The 23,626-nt window shown below is 37.8% G+C and overlaps 1 protein-coding gene across 2 annotated transcripts in view; it reads left to right on the top strand.

The window, feature by feature from the left end:
• The window catches only part of CD44 (CD44 molecule (Indian blood group)), a 97,082-nt gene that overhangs the window by 56,926 nt on the left and 16,530 nt on the right, over window positions 1-23,626 (top strand). The window contains exons 4-13 of one of the 2 annotated variants that reach the window (XM_050336550.1): window positions 8,518-8,683; window positions 11,281-11,417; window positions 12,803-12,874; window positions 13,601-13,843; window positions 15,172-15,267; window positions 18,565-18,690; window positions 18,985-19,107; window positions 20,253-20,378; window positions 20,673-20,795; window positions 22,503-22,607. In XM_050336550.1, the coding sequence (XP_050192507.1) occupies window positions 8,518-8,683; window positions 11,281-11,417; window positions 12,803-12,874; window positions 13,601-13,843; window positions 15,172-15,267; window positions 18,565-18,690; window positions 18,985-19,107; window positions 20,253-20,378; window positions 20,673-20,795; window positions 22,503-22,607 (1,317 nt within the window). The remainder of the gene's footprint in view (window positions 1-8,517; window positions 8,684-11,280; window positions 11,418-12,802; window positions 12,875-13,600; window positions 13,844-15,171; window positions 15,268-18,564; window positions 18,691-18,984; window positions 19,108-20,252; window positions 20,379-20,672; window positions 20,796-22,502; window positions 22,608-23,626) is intronic. The other variant, XM_050336549.1, reaches the window with a different exon arrangement.

Here is a 23,626-nt window from a genome sequence, read left to right as displayed (position 1 = left end):
ATAAGGCCCTTTGAGCTCCAGGCAGGGGATCTGTCTGCTGAGAAACTCTCTTTCTCAACTGCTTTTATCCCAAATAACTGAATCAGTCCAACAATGAAAATCAGACTTCAATTATTGTTCACCAACTTTGTTTCATATATGTTTCTTCACCTGGATTGCATGGAAGGGATCCAACTGATTGTCTTCACAGTCCCTGTTACTCAGCCTTTGGGGTGAGACTACTCATTGTACAGCCTGAAGCTCTCCTAGTATTGACAGTGATGATTATGTTTTCATCATTTTGAGGGGGACATATCAGATAACTAACTGCAGACTATGATTTCACTGCCTGCAATTTTTCCCCTGAGGTGCTGCACAGCTGTACCATGCTCTAGTGGAGTCTGAAAACTTTCAGCTCCCTGCTGGGTGAAACTATTACAAAAAGACTAATGTTAATGTCATCAGCAAGGAAGTTTATCATAAGTGATGACACAGTATAGGCTCACTCAGGATGTTTACCAGAACGACAGTTGCCAAGTATATTTGAAAGAGGCATTAGCAGAGTTTTTGTCTTTCTACAGCAACTGCTGAGGAATGAAGTGTATTTCTTGTACTTACTTGCATTTTGAGTGACTCTATGAATGCTTGATTTATTAATAGCACCACCTTCACCCCCATTTTCTTAAATTAGTAGCCAAGAGAGTTATCAATTAAGATACTGAAGATTTTTGCCCCTCAGTAAACAGATACAATGACTTTGGTGACCAGTGGCAGATTCCTTGAGAACAATTCAGAAGGAGTCAACAGCTTGAGCTTTGTCCCACATCCCATCTCCACTGTGAACTTCCCGAAGTAATGCAGAAATGTAAGGAATATATGTTAGCATTTGGTGGAGAAAGGAGAACCTTCTACTGCAGTGTATCTGTCTGGCCTCTGTGTGTATCTCCAGCCACATCTCTCTTCTTCAGTGCAGAGATCCACTTCAGCCCACTTGGACCTCAAGGTTAGCATGGCTGTCTCGTGACTTTTTATGTAGTTGGCAGCACACAGGAAAGTGAGGAAGCTACACTCTTATTTGTTTTTTCAGACTGAGTTACTAGGTGCTAAAATATAACTGTGTAGAAGTAACAGCTTAGGGACAACTTCAAAGGTAGGTCTGGCTGTATACCTTTGGTTCTGTGGAGAGTCATCTTCACTTTCTTGTAACCACACCCAACTTCTAAGAATATGTTGTCTCTATTTATAGCAGGAACTCCTTGCAAACATGCAGGTAAATTCCTTTTAAAGTGTTTTCCAGGACTTTATAATAAGCCAGGTGCATGGAGAATTTTTTTCTCACAGAACATCAACTATCTATTAGGGATATAGTTATGTGGGTTTTTTTCTCTCCCTTCAAAATTTTCAATAGTTTGAACATTTTTTTATAGCAAGCTGAAATGAAAATATGACATTTCAAAAAATTCTAGAGCAAAACTTTGGTCTAAATTCCTTAAACCGTCTATATGTCTTGAAACCATGTAAACATTTAAACCTAATTTTCTTAAATTATTTTATTTTATTTTGTGCAAACAAACTATTTTAGTTTCAGAATGAAAGGCAGTTTCAAACTGAAAAACAAACCTCTTATTTTGCTTTATTTAATTATCCACAAGGGATACTTTGAAAGCCAAAGATATGTTTTATTCTCACTAAATCTGGAAATGTATTTCCTGCAAATCATTGTAAATTTCACAACTTGGCAATACTCCAAAGAAAGTATTTCATCAGACAAATCCCAAGAACCTGTAAAGACTTACTTTTACTGTCATTATTTGGAAGAGTCTCTCTTATGGTGTAGGTGACCTATTTCTAGGTTTGTTTATCTACCCTTTAGAGAATGGTATTCGACAGAACAAGAATATTGTAACTGGGAGAGCACAAAAACAGCGCCCAGCCACACTGAATGATTACACATGTTGTTTGATCCTTGGCGCTTTTTTGTTGGGGTGGTAAAGGACTGCAGCTGCACAGACACAAGTTTGCTTAATTCACGTGGATCTTGCAGAATTTGACTTCTAAATTTTGATCAGTGTGCAATCATCCTGAGTCCTATTTTCCCAGCACAGTTTTCCTTTCCTCATCAAGCCCTGAGGGATTCAAGTATAGGTGTGTTTTAATGATGTCGACACGTGTCTATTAGTGACTGTGGCTGGGATTAATGAATCATTTTGCATAACCTAGCAAACAGCTATCCAGCGGTTTTCATCACTGACTCGGGCTTTAGTCCAACTTCTGACATAAAGGCGAAAGCCTCTGTGTCCTGTTACAGTTGCCTGGGCTGCAAATTGCTTGAATGAAGTTTTTTACTAATAGACTCTAAAAAAAGGTGGAATACTCAGCAAACAATAATGCCTTAGAGGCCCATGTGTATTGTAGTGTATTAGGTAATCAGTGAATGATACTTTTTGTCCATTTAATTTCTCACAGATGTCAAAATGGCAGTAATTGGGCCAACTTAGTGTATACGTTGACAAAATTTCTTGGATCTTGAAATGCTTCATGAATCCATCCCGTAGGAAATTTTGTACTCAGAGGGCATTTCCTGAAGCCAGAAGTAAAATATGCATTCTTATTTAGCCATGAAGTAGTTTTCCTGAGAAACAGACATAACTGGAGATAGGTCTGAACTGAGAGATAAGATCTGGACTGTCCAGACCTCCTCAGATTTTAGGATGCAAATTTCTAGATTTGCCTGGAGTTACTAGGATTTTTTTTTTAAAAACAGATTTTCATCTCTTTCCAATATGTCACTTTTCTCTACTTCATTACTAACATACATTAAAGGTGATAATATTAAAAATGTAGATATCAGTGCTAAGCTAGTGATTGTTCCTGTTCAGGAGTGTCAGCACAAGATTAAATAATCTGTAATTATAAGGAAACATTTACCCATATGTATCTGCCTAAAGCTTGAAATCAGTTTAATAAGTTTAGAACGAAGTTCTTATAATAAATGTAAATCCTGTATTCTGTTAAAACAAACAAATGAAAACTATATCCACTGTGAAACCTTTAGTTCTGTCCCTGTTGTCAGCCCTAGTTTATCACATCCTGGTGAGTTATCAATCATCTTGAACCGCAAACTGAAAAGGAAAATCCCCATGAAAACAGCACACTAACATTTCCTCGTTGCTGTGAGATTCAGACTGCGGTTTTACCAAGAAGTCTGTTAACACGTATTCTTCTGCACATTGTCGTTTCACTGGGCAGGGTTTTTGCAAATCTTCCTCTTCATTTGCTTTGATGTATCTCTGCAGTAGTTAAAATAACTTTTTTTTTTAAAACATAAGACATCATCCACCTTGGGAATTAAACCCCTAGGTATTATCCTGAAAACAGTGAAAAGCATGGAGCAGTGCATGAAATATCCATGCACTAAAAATCTTTATGGAAAGTCAACTCCAGTGGGAAGAGTTGCATGAGTCATTGTTACTCATTATGCATAAGGGTTGCAGAATCAGGGTGGAAATAGAAATTGCACCTGGTTTCTTCCTGTGGCAGTTTCTAACAAGCCTCTTGTATTAATGATCAGGGTGTAACTCACACTTCCATGACAGGACAATGCTCTTTAGTTTGCCTAAGATGATTCTATACCATCAGTGGGCTCTAGCTAGCAAATCGTCCGGGGAACTAAAGTTAGTGATTTTGGTGTACAAGTATTAATTGAACACGGTTTATGTATGTGAATGTCAATAGTCAATAGAGAAAGGTTTGCATGCAGCTGCTTGAGACAGGGCATTAGAAATCTCAGAAAAGATGGAGAGAAATGGCCTGTGTGGAAGTTAATGTTCTCCATGCCCCACTCAGCACAGACTTAGGGGCATTCCATGACTTTGGACTGTGTCACCCAATCTCGTGGTCTGGATGAGATAAATGATGATGACAGTTCAGACATGTTTAGCACTTCTTGCTTTTTAAAGAGCTGGTAGCAAATCACGTGGATGTCAGGGAAAGATCGTGTCAGCACCCAAAGCCAGACAGCTCTGAGAGGGGGCAGGAGGGAAGGTTTGGGTGTTGTTTGGGATTTTGCTGAAAGTCCACTCTGAATCACTCCTTTGAAGCTTCAAAATGGTTAAAGGGATCAGTGTTTGTCACACAATAAGGGTTTTGTATTTCCTTGTCTCTTGAAACAGAGTAAAAATCCATCTTTTGCATAAGTTTGTTAAAGCCAGTTAAGTAACATCAGTAAAAAATTAATAGATTTGGTCTTCTTACACTAGGAGGAATATTCTGTCTTTTTCCTGGAAAGGATAAAATGTGTGTTTAGATTTGGATTTGGCAATCATGTTTCTTCCTTAACTCAAAATTAGTCTATAAACCTCATCATGGAAAAAAGAATTTAGGTATTATTTTGGTTTAGACTCCATCTTTTATTTTTGTTAAGTTTTCTATTGATATGATTAGAAGTTTCTTCATTGCTTCAATTAAGGGTCCTCATTGTCTGAACATTAAAATATGAGACTATAAAGTAAAAATACTGTGCTACCAGGCAGATCTGGGTTGTATGCTCTTCATTTGTATTTTGTCATTTTTAAAATGTTGTAATTACTGTCTTCAAAGACTAGATGTTGAATTTACGCAATTTGCTTAGGCTGTGAAATATCGTGTGAGTTTTAGGTACTGTTGTAGTCCTTCTTCCATATTCGCTGCTTTGTGAACAGGGTGTCTATAGTACAGCAATGGTGCGTTTTTTAATAGTAGGCGTAGAAGATACCATCAGAGTGAAAACAAACATGCAGTCTCAGCGTTACTTTAGGGCACAGTGCCAAGGAATTGAATGGCCTTAAACCCAGTTTTGAGAATTGGATTGCCACATTTTTGCCTGGGGTTTCCTGGACCCCCCCGTGATCTCTCATGCTGCATGAGCAAGGCTTCCTGAGAGCTTTGGCCCTCCTGTATGGGCATGCAGTGCAATTGGGCAGCACATGTACAATAAGCCTGATACTTCCCAGAAGTGCACACTGTAGATCCAGGCTAAGCATTTCTATGACAAATGTACACATGCATAGGCATGTAGCCTACAAGTAGTTCCATTAAGCCTATTTGTGTAAATAAGCCTAATGTTCTGAAACTGTTGAAGTCTAAGGAATTGTCTGAGTGGAATTCTGACTATGACCGAGTCCTTGGTGTTTAAAACCATGAATGGGCTGAGGTTTGATGACAGTTAAATGAACTCACTCTAAACTAAAGTGAACTTCACTTTATAACTCAGTGACTCTAGGATTAACTGCTATCAAATGCCACCCAAAACAAGTGTATGTGGTGTCTGCTTTCACAGTTCTTCAGAAATTAACCTGAAGTTATCAGGAAAGGTGTTGATGTTCCAGGCAAATCTATCTTCAAGAGCTCTGAGCCTGTTACTTTTAAGTAGTCAAACAGAACTTCGTGATTTGATCCCCAAATATAATAATAAGTCTTGGATTTCACAGAGTATGTTTTGTTATTAATGAATTTAGGCCTGTTTTGTTCTACAGGGAAGAGAGAATAGGGAAGGAAAAACCAAAGAGAAGCCTTTTTCTTGTCTAAGGCATTTATGTTTAATACATCTACTGACTGGACAACTTCCAAGATAATGTCAGGCTTTGAGTATGAAACATTTGTAGCTAAAGTAGAAGTCACTTGCATGGCAGCTGCAAGAGCAGCTCCATCCTGTAGCAGTAGTCAAGGAGGGGCACATCCCTCTATGCAGAGCAGCTATTCCTTGTGCTGTCATAAGGAAACATCTGTTGGGATCTGCACCCTGTGGTTTATTGACTACATCTGTGACACTGTGCATCACAGTGGTGATGACTTTTCAGCATGTGGTGGTGTTCAGTCAGGAGTGTGGCTACAGAAGGTCTCAAGTCCATCAGCTATTCCCAGGACCAGTGCTGTGCCCATCTGCATCTGGCACTTGTGGGGAGCAATGTCACAGTTGCAGAATCATGTGTGGGAACTTGCTGAAACTAACCCCTGTTGCAGGATATTAAGTCCCCCCGGAAAGAGAAATGTAATTTTTAGTGTCCTCTTCCACACAGGTTCCTCATTCTTGCCTTCAAAACCTCTTATGACGTCTGTCATCAGAGAAATTTCTACAGAACTATTTTTTCCTGGAAGAAAACAACTATGTCAAACAAAAAGGCATTTTGAGAGAATGTTAGTCCTGCATAAATTTACAAAACTAAAAATTAGATGTTCTTGATTCTTTTAATAACATATGATAACACAAACACTAAGAATTGTAATCAGCAAGACTGTTAAACAGCACTGCAATGTATGTTGATTTTGTTGAAACTGAATGGTTTTTCTTCAGCCAAAATACGGGGGGGCAAGGGAGGGGAGGGAGCAGAGATACTTTTTACATTCTTCTTGGGGAAAGGCAATCCGAGTAACCATAATGGTTAACTCTGTTGCCTGTGGAAAAGTATTCAAGATTGGATGCACAGCTTTTGAGCTCCTTTGGACAAACAAACATCAAAACTATTGGACTCTACCCAAGCTATGAATAATGATTGTCTTCTCATACATCATACAGTTTGGGTCTAATCTGGTGTTTTATCTCGTTGATTGTTTCCTGTGAGCTACGTAAAGGAATGTTCCTTGCAGTTTACACGTAGTAGATACACTGTGCACAGCATAGCGTCAGTTTACCACTGAACAAGAGTAGTTGAAGAAAGAGTGAACACCTTATTTATTATCATTTGCTTTCACATCTATACTATAGAAGGAAATAGAATGTCAAGCAAAAATGACATTAGGAAAGTTGCTTGTTCACACAGTATGTGTCAATGCAAACGTGTATGAATTGCATTTCAGGTCTTCAGGAAAACAGTTATTATATGTCATCTTTTTTTTCAAATAAATGGTACAGGCACACCCTTTTAATATTTGGAGAAGACTAGTCTATTTTTCCCTTTCTTGCACATAGAACTTCCACTAAAATTAAGATGAGTCATGCTCCTCTTTTCACTGGGAGTAATAGGCTACTCCTAAGTAGTGCTTTGCTGTTGTCCTTCTAGTCTGGAGTTGCATTTGCTTTTTTTCTCTAAAGGGAAAGGTGGGGCAAAAGCAAAGTTAATTCACATTGCTTTGAAGTGTCCCATTCTTCCACAATTTTTCTCCATGGACATGATTGTTCTTATTTGTACTATTATTCTTATTGTAATATTATTATTATTATTAACTCTTTTTTAACTGCTCCTGTTAAAAAAAGATTACAACTAAATTTTTTTTTCCTCTCATTTATCAGTCACAGACTTTCCCTGGATTATGCCATTTTCCTACTGTACTTGCTGCATTATGTAGGCAGTATTTTTCCAACAAAAAGGTGAATGGAGGATGATCTCCTCAGAGCCTCTAGTGCTTATACCTTTTATTCAGTTTTTCTAATGATTTGTATGAGGTGCTCCCCTCACTCAGGCTTTGCAAATACTGCTTGTTCAGGGTTGCCAGGCTTAAGGCCAGAAAATTAATTGTATGTAACTCTATAACCTATTTTTTTTAAAATTTTATCCTCATACAGTTTGCTATTGAAATTTACTTCCATGTGCAAAACTTTACAGTATTATTAGGTTAAAATCTATCCAAGACATATTTTAGCATTAAATAAACTTACTGCATTACATATTGAAACTCTGACGTGAGTTGGCAGTAAGATGTTTGTGTGAGAGCATGAACTCAGCAAAAAGAAGCCTTTCAAAATGGAGGGAAATATTGTCAGATGAATGAACAGCTGGCAAGAAATTCATTCATGTGAACTCTTATATAATGTGTATTTGACACTTCTTTATCTGCCCCAACAGGCTGAGTATGAATATGAAGAGTTTAAAGATTATCTTTTGGGAAATATTTAACAACATAATGTCGTTCTAGTCCAGACTTACTCAGTTTTTGTCTCAGGTAGATCATGCATATAGTTTTTATCTCAAGGAGATCATGAACCATCAAACCACTTTCTGCTTTTGTCTAGCACATAATAGGAACATGTTACTTGAACTGGTTCCAAAACTAGGGATTGACATATATATTCCTACACTGTAAAGGGATCACAATAAGAAAATTAAGGAGCTTTGTGATCATAAAAGCTCATATTATACACCATTTCATCTTTAAAAAAATAATCTGTTATGAATGAAATATTTTATTTTCAAGTACATCTGATTATTCAGTTAGTTTTGCAGCAGTGTGGCTTCCAAGGCTTTCACAAAGTGTATCTTCTGCACATTATTGTTAATGGTATGTTAAAAGTGCTAGATACCTCACAAAAACATGTTCTATTGCTATTTTTGGAAAGGCTGAAGATTTGGCTTACGTCTCGGTGCAAAGAGGGGAAGTGATCGAAAGTGGTAGTGCTTTTTCTGAATGAATTGGTAGCTGCCACTTCTTGCTGGTTTACATGGAAAGAACTATACTTGAAAATAAATAATTTCATTTTGTTTATTTCATAAATAAATGTCTTCAGTGAAACACTAGGTCTAACAACTTGTAACACCTTTTTTTTTTCTTTTCCTTTGATAACAGAATTCAATGTAAGCTGCAGATATGGAGGAGTTTTTCATGTTGAGAAAAATGGTCGCTACAGTCTCACGCGACCTGAAGCAGTCAAACTCTGCAGAGCTCTCAATAGTACCTTGGCAACACTAGAGCAGGTGAAGAAAGCTCATGAACTTGGATTTGAAACTTGCAGGTAAAGAAATTCTTGAAAAAATAAGATACTATGACAAGTCCATCCATCCATGCTGTAGTGTAGTAATTACATTTGACTTCCTATAACTGTTAAGATGGTCATAGCAGTTAAATAAGTTATATCATGTAATGAACAAAACATCTTTGTGCATTTGTTTGTTTTGGGTCCAGTAATAAATAAGTCCTTGATACATATAGTTTTTACTAATTATCTTTTAAAAAAAAATCATAACCTCTCACAGATAAAATCTAAATGTATCAAATTATTGACAGTAAAATAAACTAATCAGGAAAATGTTCGGATCATACTGTATCGCTGAGTAATCAGATAAGTATGTGAAAAGTAAGGACCTAATGTAAAGTCAAAGACTGAAGATGGTATATATGGTATACAAAACTCTGTCTCGTCAGGAACAGTAAAAAATGGCAAGTGGTACCATGAGGGATGAACTCTCAGCATCACAATGAAAAAATGTCCACGGTGCTAGTGCATCCTTATAATCTGTGAATGGAGAAGTTTCAGAAGACAGACATAGTAATTATTAAAAAAAAACAAAACCACATTGTCAAGTGACTTCATTGCCCTCTGTAAATAATGATGTACAGGAGAACAAATTTGGAAAATACAGGCTCTTTAGTTCCACAAAAAAAAACTAGATCAAGAGACTAGAATTTACAGAAAATTTATCATTCAAAAAATCTAGTGAATACTAGTACAACAATATCTGTAAGGATAATATTTACTGGCTGATACAACCTACAAGGGTGGTAGAAGATTCTTTGTCACACAAAAATGTCATCAAGATGAAATATTTTCCCTAAGGATGCCCTCTGTTTAAACACTAGTCGAGTCGATACAGTCCTGTGGTCTGTAAATACATCAGACTAGATGAACACGTGATCTTGCTTTGAAAAATACATAATAAGCGTAGTATGCACAGTGCTTTGAAAACTTTCTTATGTATATAAATGTCATGCACTGCTTTTGATGACAGCGTGTGATGTTCATTTTCACAAGTGTTATGGCGGTAAAAGATGTGAACAAAATTGTCAGGGAACAGTGGACGGAGAATTCTTAGAGGATTCTTCTGTGAGAAATGGGAATGTAATTTAAAATTGTACCACATAAAGACTAGAAACAGTTCTTTACTCTGAGGGAAAAGTCATTCATAACATAGTAAGCATGTTCTTTTTTTCTGACATTAGCATATGAACATACATAGCAGTCTGAATTGCCCAGCACTACATGATATGTAGAGATCAAATCCTAACTGATGCCCAGGGGTAGAGATTTCTAGTGCTAGCAATTATGAGTATTCTGAAATATGGAAAGGTTTTTCTGAAGTTAAAATATAAAGTTATTTGAAAGAAGATAAATTTTTTTTTTCCCAGCGGGGAACTGTAGTTTTTTGTTAATTTTGCAATTTTCTCTAATTCAGAGTTTACCAGAGCACAGATTTAGACGTGTAAGGCATGCAGATAGGATTCCTTCCTCCTGGCCAACCCTCCCTCTCTAATTTCATTTGTTGATCCTGTGCTAGAGGTCCTTGTCAGTAAGCCTTAGCTCTTATCAAGCTTGAGTAGGAGAGGAAAAATATACTGCATATAAAAATACATGTCAAATGGTGAGTGAATAAGATGAATCAACAGAACATAACATAAATAGGTCAGTAATGTTTTATAAGGTGTCAGCATTGTAGGCTCAGTTGGGAGTGTGAGTAAAGTAATTTATAATTCCACCTACAAGAGACTTTCAGAATTAGATGTACCTGCACATTAGACATGTAACTGGAATGATGTTTATAGATAAAAAACTGCAAAGCTATGACATTTACTCCTCCGTGACAAATCATACCTCTCAAGAAGTGAAACAAAACCCAAACCAAGCTCCAGTTCTTATTACGATTCTGTCACATCTCCCAGTTCAATACATGGGAATCAATCAGGTGTTACAGGATTGCAAAACATTACCTCGTGTACCTCGTGTAACTACAGTTTTCACTGAACTATGTGAGCTCTGTACACAATAACCACATTGTTCAACTGAAAGATAGAGTAAGAATATGTGGATGAATGACTGTTGTATTTGAATATTTTACTAAGCTGTCAATTTTTGCAGAAAATGATATATGTTACAATCATCCTTTAAATTTGCTCATAAATTGAACCCCCAACATTTCATTTCTGTGTGAAATGTCACTGAGCATTATGTTATGTCAAAGCAATGGAAATGTGAATCCTTAAAGGAAAAACCATCTAGCCTTCAGTGTCAGGTAATACAACCTCCCACTGAACAAAAAGTGCACTTGCTTCCCTCACTTTCACTGCCTTGCTCTGGAATCAACTGCTCCAGCTAATAAGATGGTTATGTAGTTAAAATGGATTAAGTTCTAGAAATTACTTACAAAACAGTGGTGAGTGGTGGGAGACTGATGTCTCTACATGTGAGAAAGGAACACCTGAATGAAAAAGGAACAAAAAATCTATGCATAAATGCATACACTTTAAAAAAATAATGGCTTCTTTGTAGCTTCTTCACGTTTGAGGTACCATCTGCTATAGTAAGTAATATGGTTTATTTACCTCTGTCCTTCACAGGTATGGTTTTGTAGAGGGGCATATTGTTATCCCACGAATCAAGCCCTATCATCTTTGTGCAGCAAATCATACTGGCGTTTATAAACTTCCAGCAAATACAACTGGTCGGTATGACGCATATTGTTACAATGAGACAGGTATGTAGGTGATTTTATGATGTATTTTAGAAAAAGATTAACTAAAAACAACGTATGTAATCTCCTGTTTAAGGTACTGGAATGAAGACTTCTGTAATAAACATAATCTCTTTTTCAGCTGAGGAGAAATACATTTTTTCAGACTCTAGAAGTGTAACTATCGGGCCAGCAATGAATTTGACCCATTTTTTCTTAGCGTGTTTTGACCTAAACTTTTTTTCTGCCCTTGGGAGTAACTGAGTAGCTTCAGAACAGTTCATTATAATGGCTTAGTGAAGTGAATCGCTGCAGCAGTAAATCTGAAAGACGTAACTGTTGTCAGTGCTGGCATTCAGCTCTTCTGTTCATACACACATGAGCTTCTATAGGGGAGAGCAGTCACTTGTGTTAAGGAATACTAGGAGTGGCTGCCACCTGCAGCAGCAAGGGCCATCCCAGGCTGCTGCTCTCCTGTTTGTAGGTTTATTCAGTATTTGCTTAGGCAAATCTCCATTCGGACATTAGGCAGCAAGATAGCAATGTGGGTCAGAAGCAGACCACTTTCGTCTAAGGTTTTGAACTTTTTAAGAGATAGAAATATTTTATTAAATTTTTAGGAAAATGTAGGTAGACCATGACAGATGCTGAACACAATATTTTAAGATAAAATCTGGACTAACTTCAAGTGGCTTGAGTTTCTGTAGATTGTGACATTCACAGACGACTTTTACAGAAGGCTGTAGGAAAAAATCCTTCATGATTTGGATGGCAATGACATTTTTTTTGTTCTTGGTAGTCATATAATTAAAAATTGTTGCATTGGCATAGCATGTGAGCTGCAGTCCTCTGGCACTCACAAATGACTATTCTGCTGCTGCAGTGATGGCCATTGCCCTCAGAGCTTTATGACTCCTTCCAAGTATTATTCCCTTCCAGCAGCATGATCAGGTATCTTACACACTGGCCCCAAATGTGGCACTTCAGCCCAGTGGAGGAAGCAGTGCTCACCAGACCAGGGCACACTCTGCCTGTGCAGAGCCCTCTGTGGAGAGGACAGTCTCTCCACTTAGGGTTGCCACTGCCACCATGACAGTGGGGCTGCCTGCATTGAAGCTGGGTCATAAGGCTGTTTTTTAACTGACAATGACTGCAACTGTTTTCTGGAATGGCTATGGAAATGGAGAATCTCATTATTAGCTGACAGAACAGTCTTGAAGTGCCCCTCCTGGGAAGGAGCAAAAAGGGAAAGTAGATATGTCAGTGAATAACATTTGTTTGGAAATTTGTTTTCAATTGTCCTCATCTGAAAGTGATGTTTTGTGATTATGTACAATTAATATGGGTATACATGTGACCTTTTTATCCATTTTCCCAAATTAATACTTTCTGTTTTCCTTCTTTCACAGAAACAAGGGATGTAACATGTGAGCCAGTCGAAAAACTAGATACTTCTCTCCTCAGTAATCAAGATGAAATAGGTACTGTACCGATTAGAAAAACATGCACTTGCTCAATTTTTAGTAACTGGTTATCTTTTCTTACATAAACAGTTGCTAATATTAAAAAATCAAGCCAAACATAAAAAAAAGAAGTTAAGAGGCATTCAACAGAAATTAAAACAATTAGTCACTTATTTTCCCCTAAATCTTAAGGAATTTGGTTTGTTTCAGGGTGCTACCAAACACTTTTTGTATAGGTCTTTGACATTTTAGCATCTCAGAGTTGCTAATATCTCTGACACATAGGACTTGGCTTAAGACAGCAACCTTTCTACATCTCATTTGAGCTGTTTGTTAGAAAAGCAGATGGAAGTGGAAGAAAATGCTCATAATAAATTATTTGTTTTAATTCCAAAATTGTGATTGACTTTACAAATGCCAAGATTTTATGTTAAAACCAAACTATTTGATGAAAATAAGCAATGCAGGGTAAGCCCTACATATTTGAGAAATATGTAAATTAGCATATATACATTAGACATATTTTAGTGATGTATTATCTAGACAGGTTAGATAGGATGGTAAAAATGGATGAACTGGTATTAATCCACAAGTGTGGTGTGGGTTTTTTGGGTTTGTTTGTTTGTTTGTTTGCTTGTTTTTTGTAAAATTAAAACTGTTTAGCACTACTGAAATAGAGCTATGCAGCTCCATGATATTATCTGCTTAATCAAGGAGCATAATATTAATTCCCTCTTTCCACAGTCATTGACAATGCAGATGGCTCACGTTATAATGCAGATGGCACACGTCATACCGGGGGAGAGTCCTCAACTTCAGGTGCAGATGATGAAAATGTAGGCAGTGGATCAACTCATGAGACAACTCCCATGGATACCTCCATCAGGAGATCCAGCCCCTCATATTATGGAAGTGCTACTCCAGTCTCACAGCTGCCAGATCACACTTCTGGAGGGGGTGAAAAAGGAATTCCTGGAAAAGACTATGGTAAGGACAGTAGGGTGCCACTATATCCCCTTTAACATAAGTGAGTGAAAGATTACATTTATAGTTAAAGGATATCATGAGGGATTGAAAAGCACCATCTCTAATTTGTATTCAAGAGGAAAAAAACAAAAAAGAGAGAGAGAGAGAATGTGTGTCTTTGAAAGAAAACTGAAGCATTCTAAATTTCTAAGGATTTTTTTTATTGCATGTCAGTATGAAACATATGTAGAGATAAAGATAACATTATTATCTGGTTTCTAAAAGGATGAACTGACATTAAATAATAAGAATGAGGAGGAGTTTACAATAGAAGTGATTTCTCTTTGTATAAATACAGGAGATTTTTTTAGGACATCATCTTACTACAACATAATAGAAAATGCATAGTGAGACAGAAATGTCCAATTAAAATGTTATTAATAACTTCTTTTAGGTGGTAAAGCCAAATTCAAATTTCATGGAGCCCTACCAAATAGAAATACCATATTCTTTTCTATGTATTTTATTTCATCTTTTGTGTTTCTTGTGTGGATGAAATTATCCGAAGTTTGAAAGACTAGCTGCAATTAAACCTAAGGAATACAAATATAAGTCATCCTCTAAGGGTGACTGTGTTTAAAGTTTACTGTGTGACTACAGGCTTTTTGTCAAATCACCAGTAACTTGCTAGTGAAGGATAACAGTATTTTGCATCACTATCCTCAATATATACTGAAATTAAAAGTAAAAAAAAAGAGCAGAAGCATTAGAATTATGAAGTTACTCTTCACTTGTGGTACACTAATGACATATTATGCTTGTTTTTCCATACAGTTAGCATCATGAGTGGTGAATCTTAACATTTTCTTCCTAAGGAAGTAGATCAGAACCATTCCCTGAGGTGTATGCTGTGTATTTCAACTGATTGCTATTACAGTTGTTATCAGCTCTTCTTACATGCAGGGTATAAATTTTTGGACTAAATCTCAGAATATGTCTCAGTAGAGGGGAGTACAAATAGCTTGACTCATTGCTCTAGAATCTCTGTCCACATGGTATACAGGTGCCATCTAAATCTTATATCACGTGAACAGATCATTGTCAGAATGTTCATTATCATATAATACATACTCCCCTTGAAGTAATCTGTTTTGGTGATACCCTTACTATGTTCATAAAGTAAGGTTATGAGGGTTGAACTATGAGGGGAACCTAGTCTGTGTCTTTCTTCTCTCTTGGAGCAATAAATGAAGGAATGAAGCTTGCAGTATAGAATAGCTGAAGTACTCCTAGGTACTGTATTGCAACTCAGCTAATGAAGTGGTAACGATTTATCCATCACCATGCAGATGATGAAGTTCCGTCTCTATCACCTGACATCTCTTTCGGGACAGTGGCTGATGATTTCCATGAAGAAGATGGTGGACGTTATCATGCGACTACTAGTAAGATTTATGTTTCATAACAACTACGTTAAATATAGATTGCATTAAAACTGCTTTGTTCTTCCAGAAGGGCATTCTGGTAAGTGGTGAGGTATACAACATTTCAAATATTGATTGGAAAGACATTGAGAGACACTGCTTTCCAGACTGGTTAAGTCAGAAATGAATTTCACTCTCTGGGACAGTGGGAGCAAAATCATTTACAGTGTGTTTACTTCAATGCTTATACATGAGCTCAGAAAGATTGTTAATTTATACTTTCCACTGCTACTTTATCACACCTATTTACTCTATGAGGCACCACAAATTAGTACAACCAGTTATTACTTGAAGTTAGTTTATGTCTGAGGTAGAAAAGGACATTTTTGTCAATTTGGGATAAAAGTCTCTGTTATTCTAATATATTTATGGTTGTGAATGCAGGCAATCTGTGTCAAAAACATGGCCTCACTAACCAAAGCAGTGCTTTATATAGTTCCAGTTGCCAAGCCATTTGTGTACTGCGAAAATTAATTTTGTCCTTGTTGTTGGCAGTATGCATGAGAGAAAATTTGGGCTCCACAGGCTTTGAGAACTCAAAAAACACTCGCCATTTTTCTCACGCTTTGTCTTTATATAGCTTTATTGAATCAGAAAAACTGGTTGTGGTGTTTTTATCAAATATGTAATGCATAGCAACTACAACAAACAAAAAGCTTTTGAAATCATCTTACACATGTTAAAGTGGAAGTAATGTACTGATGTTCACATTAGTACTTAAGTTTAGAGTGATAAAGATCTTTGCCCCAGAAAATAAAGTGAACCTAAAGGGAAGAACATTTTAATTACAGGAAATCTACAGAGGCATGTTGTAGTAAAGATTGAACTGATAGACACGAAAGTTTCTTCCTACTGGCTCTTTTTTTTTTCCCCCCACCAGGGGAAACTCATGAAAGTGAGGAATTTGCTTGATTGTCTGTTGGTTGCTGATAGATGGTCAAATGGTCTATGTGATTTGGAATGGCAGTGCCTTGGTCACTGTATTTACACATGACAGAATAGAGTAAGAATGATTGTTTGTTTTACACAGTTAGCAAAAGCCTTGCTAGAAGACATAAATCACTAAAACCAAGCATCTTGTCTCAGAGGATGTGAAGGTTAGTAACAGCTTATAAATATGTAGATGGAAAAAGAAATATAAGGTTGACTTTACCCTAAACCTTGAAAGAAAGTAGCGAATTTTCTGGCACTTGTTTCAAGCAAAAGCTTTTATTACAAAATATTGCCTGTAAGGGGGTGAGGCGTGGAGGAAATTCCACCTTAATATATATTTGCTTTTGTATGCATGTGTGACTTAGTGTTTCCTCGTGCAGGTGTTTCTGTACCCACTGCAAAAACCTGTGCATTTTTTCCAGGCAGGAAAGCTTTTCTTGTTCTCGTTTTACTACTTGATTATCAAATGTATTGATTCTAGATGATATATATGCCCCTTCCTGTTGCTAACAGTTCTCTCTCATGGGCATGACTATTTTACAGAGGGATAACCAGGATATTTAAGATTTTAAAAGATCAAAATAACTATAAAGCAATGTAATAAAATATGTCAGTATTGATATATGTGTATCACAGAAGTGATAGCATTGGCATGATTGTTTACTGGTTTAGGATTGCTAGATTGGTTCTCTGGAAAAAAAAAATTATGAAAGTAATGCACCTGGGCTTTTCTGATAGATTTAGCAACATCAGCAACATCACTTTGAAGCCAAAGAGACGCAGTTAGTTTAATTTTATATTGATTCATTACAAAGGAATCAATAACTTAGCACTCCTTTCAGAAAGAAGTTAAGTATAAGCTATGCATCTCTGTGGGGAGTCATCAAATATTCAGTAGTGTAGGAGAAAGTTACAGGGAGAACAATCAAAAAAAGAAGATGAAGCTGCACCACAATATCTGCCATTTAGGTTGCACACCAGTGCAGGCTCATTGGAGTATCCAGTTTGATTTCCCAGGGAAAAATCCCACAGGCAGGAAAGTATAAAATTAAGAAATAAGTAAAGAAAACTATTTGTTGTGTATCTTCAGACAGATGGTCAAAAATACATCTATCTAATTCTATAGTGTGTTAAAGTGAGAAACAAAACTGGTGTCTCTCCACCTATATTACACACCATTTGTAAAGTTTAAAGTTTTGTGAAAAGGTATCTGGCATAATTTAAAAACTTCTTTGCTATGGGTTTGAAATTAACAATATTCACAGCTCCTTGTTCTTCAGACAATACCCTTTTGGCATTTCTCTGGATTTGTATATTGTTGGTGATGTTCTCCATCCAGTTAATGGTCCAGATTAATACACTCAGCACTTTGCCATCGACTTCCTCTTCTGGATGAAAAAAGTTTCTTTACTACTGTCAAATTATGATTCATCTGTAGGTGTGCCATGAGTCAGATGTAAAATTCTGTTACTGATCAATGAAATACCCTTCTAAGTTATCAGAGCAACCTACTCAAACAATAACTGTCACTGATTTTGTTATGTTTAATTTACCTACCTCAATGGATGAAAACTCTGTAGATTCCTCTAATTTTTCTAAGCAGAAATCTCTTTCCATATGTAAATGTCTGTCACGGACCTCTGGAATTTATGATTTGATATGCTCTGATCTGAGAAAATATTGTGCATTGGTCATGTGATAGGAATAAAGCTGCATCTCTCTCTCTTCACGCTATGCTGATGCCTACTCTGAAAAGTGTTTCTGGTGTGGATTTAGCTGACAGCATCAGGCCAAGGGAGTGCATGTGTCCTTTCAGTGGAATAGCTGCAGTTCTGAGCCCAGGTCTCTGACAGCATTGGCTTCACGGGATTGTCAGAAGAACAGTTTGCTTCTCTGGACATGCTTATCTGTGGGTGATCTTTTTGCCTGACATGGATACTTCTTTCACCTTTAGTATGTGATATTATGTCATCTTGGTGGATGTTTCTCGTTCTGGAGTCTAAGGCTGTCTACTCTGTCCTGCTGTCAAAGCCTGTGAGGAGCTTATGGCATGTGAAGGGCTGGAGAAAGCCCACAGGGCTTTTTGATGTCTCCTTTCAAGGGCCTGTGTTCTTTCCTGGGACTGCCAAAAGTGCTTGCATCTGGCGATGTGTTTGAGGAATGTAATGATGCCGTGGATTCATACATTCACCTTGCACTCACATCGGTCTCTGTGGCATGAGGGTGCTCAGGGTGCTGGTGCTAGTGGACTTGACTTTCCTGGAGGAAAAGTGCTTCTCAAGAAATAATAACAAGATCTTGGTTAAATGAACCATGTCCTAACAGCTCCAGGGCCTCGTCATGACAACCTAGAGAAATCCACCACCCAAGCTTGGTGGAACCTGTTTCCAGACCACTGGTGGTGGTCAAATCCTGGAGAGAAGACACAAGAAGCCACACAGGCAACCAAGGGTAAAGAATGTCATGCTAAGAGGGCATTTTTATTGGGGGCTGAAGAGGGCAGAGTATGGTTAGTGCTTTGAGTGGGCAAAGAGTACCACACTGGGAGCTTTATCAGGGCCATGGCAAAGTGGTGAATCCCTTCTGAATGAAAAGGCCAGGAGAATATGGACCATGGGAAGCACAGTTCTTTATATTCTCCTCTGTTATTGTAAGGCTGCATGTAGGGAAGACAGGAAAGCCTAACTGCTGTCAGCAGAAGGCCTTGTGAGTTAGGGCTTCATGGCAGATTTAACATCATCACAGCAGATGTGACCTCCAGTGGCAATGGTTCAGATGATGAAGACTCTTCAGAGGAGATGATGTACCCAACACTGTTTCCTGGCTGGGGCAGGAGCGTGGCCAAGGATGAGACTGCTCCAAGCACGAGTAAGGAACTCGCTTTCTCTTTGGATGGTTTCTTTGTTCATTTTCCTTTCATACCTGATGTTCCTCCTCCTTTGCCACACACATATTATGTGAAAACTGGATTCTCTTCTCATGAGCTCTTCTTCAAACACCTCTCCCATGCCACATGAAAAACCCATTTAAATCATTTGTGGTCCATAAACTTAAAAGCACCACATTCCAATGCTTCTTGGATTGCTGTCTTGACCACATTTGATTTGTGGACTTTCCTTGTTGGTTTTTGTATCTCAAGGACTGATTTCTCTTCAGAGGGAATTTCCACTCTTACAAGAGGCACATTTATTTCTGTTTGCACTGCAATACCCACTTGGCTTGCCCAGCACAGTGGAAGGAAATGCTGTAGATTCCTCTGATTTTTCTAAGCAGAAATCTCTTTCCATATGTAAATGTCTGTCACAGACCTCTGGAATTTACAATTTGATATGCTCTGATCTGAGAAAATATTGTGCATTGGTCATGTGATAGGAATAAAGCTGCATCTCTCTCTCTTCATGCTATGCTGATGCCTACTCTGAAAAGTGTTTCTGGTGTGGATTTAGCTGACAGCATCAGGCCAAGGGGAGTGCATGTGTCCTTTCAGTGGAATAGCTGCAGTTCTGAGCCCAGGTCTCTGACAGCATTGGCTTCACGGGATTGTCAGTAGAAGAACAGTTTGCTTCTCTGGACATGCTTATCTGTGATAAGCATGGTGTGGGTGATCTTTTTGCCTGACATGGATACTTCTTTCACCTTTTGTATGTGATATTATGTCATCTTGGTGGATGTTTCTCGTTCTGGAGTCTAAGGCTGTCTACTCTGTCCTGCTGTCAAAGCCTGTGAGGAGCTTATGGCATGTGAAGGGCTGGAGAAAACCCACAGGGCTTTTTGATGTCTCCTTTCAAGGGCCTGTGTTCTTTCCTGGGACTGCCAAAAGTGCTTGCATCTGGCGATGTGTTTGAGGAATGTAATGATGCCGTGGATTCATACATTCACCTTGCACTCACATCGGTCTCTGTGGCATGAGGGTGCTCAGGGTGCTGGTGCTAGTGGACTTGACTTTCCTGGAGGAAAAGTGCTTCTCAAGAAATAATAACAAGATCTTGGTTAAATGAACCATGTCCTAACAGCTCCAGGGCCTCGTCATGACAACCTAGAGAAATCCACCACCCAAGCTTGGTGGAACCTGTTTCCAGACCACTGGTGGTGGTCAAATCCTGGAGAGAAGACACAAGAAGCCACACAGGCAACCAAGGGTAAAGAATGTCATGCTAAGAGGGCATTTTTATTGGGGGCTGAAGAGGGCAGAGTATGGTTAGTGCTTTGAGTGGGCAAAGAGTACCACACTGGGAGCTTCATCAGGGCCATGGCAAAGTGGTGAATCCCTTCTGAGTGAAAAGGCCAGGAGGATATGGACCATGGGAAGCACAGTTCTTTATATTCTCCTCTGTTATTGTAAGGCTGCATGTAGGGAAGACAGGAAAGCCTAACTGCTGTCAGCAGAAGGCCTTGTGAGTTAGGGCTTCATGGCAGATTTAACATCATCACAGCAGATGTGACCTCCAGTGGCAATGGTTCAGATGATGAAGACTCTTCAGAGGAGATGATGTACCCAACACTGTTTCCTGGCTGGGGCAGGAGCGTGGCCAAGGATGAGACTGCTCCAAGCACGAGTAAGGAACTCGCTTTCTCTTTGGATGGTTTCTTTGTTCATATTTCCTTTCATACCTGATGTTCCTCCTCCTTTGCCACACACATATTATGTGAAAATTGGACGATCTCTTCATTATCTGTTCCTTCAGAAATATCTCTTTTGTGATTGGAAAAATTGTCTGAGCTCCATATTGATAAAAGTAATATCTCTTCTATCACTGCTTAAAATTACCACCTCATTTTCATCCCTATTCAAATGTTTTCATTCACTCTTGATTTTCCAAGAAGAAAAAAGCTTTCATTTCTTTCTATTAACTTTTTTGAAGTGTTAAAATAATTCTAGTTCATGCTATGTATAATCTACAACTATTTAATACCAGACTCCCTGTCTGTGGAAGGAGATGTTCAAGCATAATTTGAGGAGGCCAAACTCCAAGTGCCTTTTGCATTGGGAATTGTTGACAAAATGGTCTCATATTTGCAACCTTCTACACTCTTTCCATACTGTCTTCTAACATCACCTCCTTTGTTTTGTGATCTCTGATGTCTAGGCATGATCCAATACCACAAAGAAGATATTTTAATTCATAGCTTTATTTTTTCTGATACAAATAGTCCCACAGTCATCATCTGATAACTCTTTTTTAATTTAAAAGCCATCCATACCTGAAATAATTTTTTTTCTGAAAACCGGAAAACCACCACATGTGAACATAAAAGCCAAATGTTCTGTGTGTCACTGAAGCATACACTCTGGTACTTGACTTTATGACCAGGGAATGGCCCCAGCCCTTGGGAGTTTTGTAACATAGGAGTTGCCATTAATGACTATACTGTAATGCTCTTATTTGTACAAAGATAACAATCTGTTCTATTTCTGTAATTTTATTTAATTTAAGTACATCTTAATGTGTCTGTTGTCTGTGCTCTTATTTACTCAGCAGTGTTTATAAATCACTGTTTATAAGCATTTTATTTTTCTGGAGATAGTTCAGTAATGGCCTTTGCTTTTAGAAGAAATTAAAAAATCAGCACATCATCTTGCTTTGGGGCTTTTCATTATTTTGCCTATGTTTTGGTGTTTCTGGTGTTAATTTGTTTATCTTTGAGACTCTGCATTGGTAACTTATTCCACTGGTGTATTGCATTCCAAATACTTTCTGTGGCCTAGTGGTGTCTGCATGCTGCATGGGAAAGTGTATACAGTCTCTGATCATAGACTCTTGTGGAAGGTTTATTTCATCTTTTTAATTGCATTATAACTTTCTTGACTAATAGTGGTGTCCTAGTGGTTGTCAAGGCGCTATCAGTTTTTTGGTGTTCATCACTTTTCAGCTCAGTGGTGGATATTCTGGCATGGTACATTTTGAGTACTTCTTGGGTTCTTAGCAAGCATGTTTTACATATATTGAGACATTTACCATGTTCCTTAGGTCTGGCATTATTCATCAAATGTGAGTTTAAATGTCTGTAACTGCTGTAATGGTTTTGCATTACTTCTGCTGTACATTATTCTTCTGTTGCTTGTTTTCCCCATTCTTCTTGGGAAAATGTGCGTCTATCCAATGTGAAGAAAAGAACAACTGGTTTGTTGTAAAGGGATTTGATAAAAAGAGTAGAGAGGCTATAGTTAGGATGAATATCCATTTTCCATCACCTTTATGGCACACATGAACAATGGTAGACTTAGAGCATAGTCAGCATTCAATCCTCCATTGTCCCAACAGCTGTGGACTCACAACACGAAACGCTTCTGGAAGTCTCCACACAAGGTCATTGGAATCCCACCTTTACAGATGAAGAGGAACAGTATCCTAGCTCTTCTAGCAGGGGTAAAGAACCAAGCATTTCAGATAATATTTAGATTTGTGACATAAGTGCAACACTCATGGTGCAGCTGTTCGTAATTCCCATGCCATTAGCCTCAGTTCAGTGTAATGCCTTTACATTATTTGTACTAGAGCCCTCAGAGGTGTCATCTATCTGTCATTACAGGTCTATCTTTTGCATCTAAAGTTAGTTAATTGCCCATTTGCCTCACATTTCTAGTATTTTTAAATTTGCACTGCCAGTAGTATAATAGAACTGAGCAGACTGTAACCTCTGGTGACCCACCTTGGTGGGAAAAAAAAAAAATCCCTTTTTCCATGTCAAAATTTTCAGTTGTAAAATCTGAAGACAAAAGACAAAAAAGGGAGCTAGTGTTTCAAAAACATGAAATTTTCCTCCAAAGGATATATACTACCTCCAGATGGATGTGAACATTTTGCCACCAGTGCTAGTGCCAGTAACCAACTGAGATACCAAAGCATTCAAAGCTAAAAGCTTCCATAGGCAAAGTCTTACAGAGTGCATTCTCAAGCTATTTTTGCTGTGTCTTTCTGTTTCTGAGCTTGTTTCAAACAGCAAAGGTTTATACAATTGTGATTAGAACAAGTTCTGTAATCACCCAGAAATAATTTTTGTGGTAACTTTCATTTGTGACATGTTTTTAGATCAGTTGTATTCATACATTAGTTAATATTAACTCTTGTTTTAATAAGATAATATAGATGTATTAGGTTTAATTTAAAAAGAATGGATTACATTTTCATGAGTACTCTCTATATGAATATTTCATTGCCTGAATGCATAAATTAGTACTTCTCCAGTTTTTCTCATTTTGGGAAGTAGCATAGGTCTCTCTAGCTGGTTTCTCAGCCTATATAACAAGTCCAGCTCATTCTATGCATACTCTGATTAAGGACCTTTGCTTTACTTTTAATATGCCACTCATGGAAATGTTTGATACCTAAGGCAAATATATTTCCAGCTGAGTTCTAGTACTCATCTTAGGTTTTCTGATGTATCT

The sequence above is a fragment of the Myiozetetes cayanensis genome, unplaced genomic scaffold, assembly GCF_022539395.1.
Source record: "Myiozetetes cayanensis isolate MyiCay16 unplaced genomic scaffold, myiCay2020 scf6-25, whole genome shotgun sequence".
NCBI classification, from domain to species: domain Eukaryota; kingdom Metazoa; phylum Chordata; class Aves; order Passeriformes; family Tyrannidae; genus Myiozetetes; species Myiozetetes cayanensis.
This window is presented reverse-complemented; position numbering and strand designations above follow the sequence as displayed.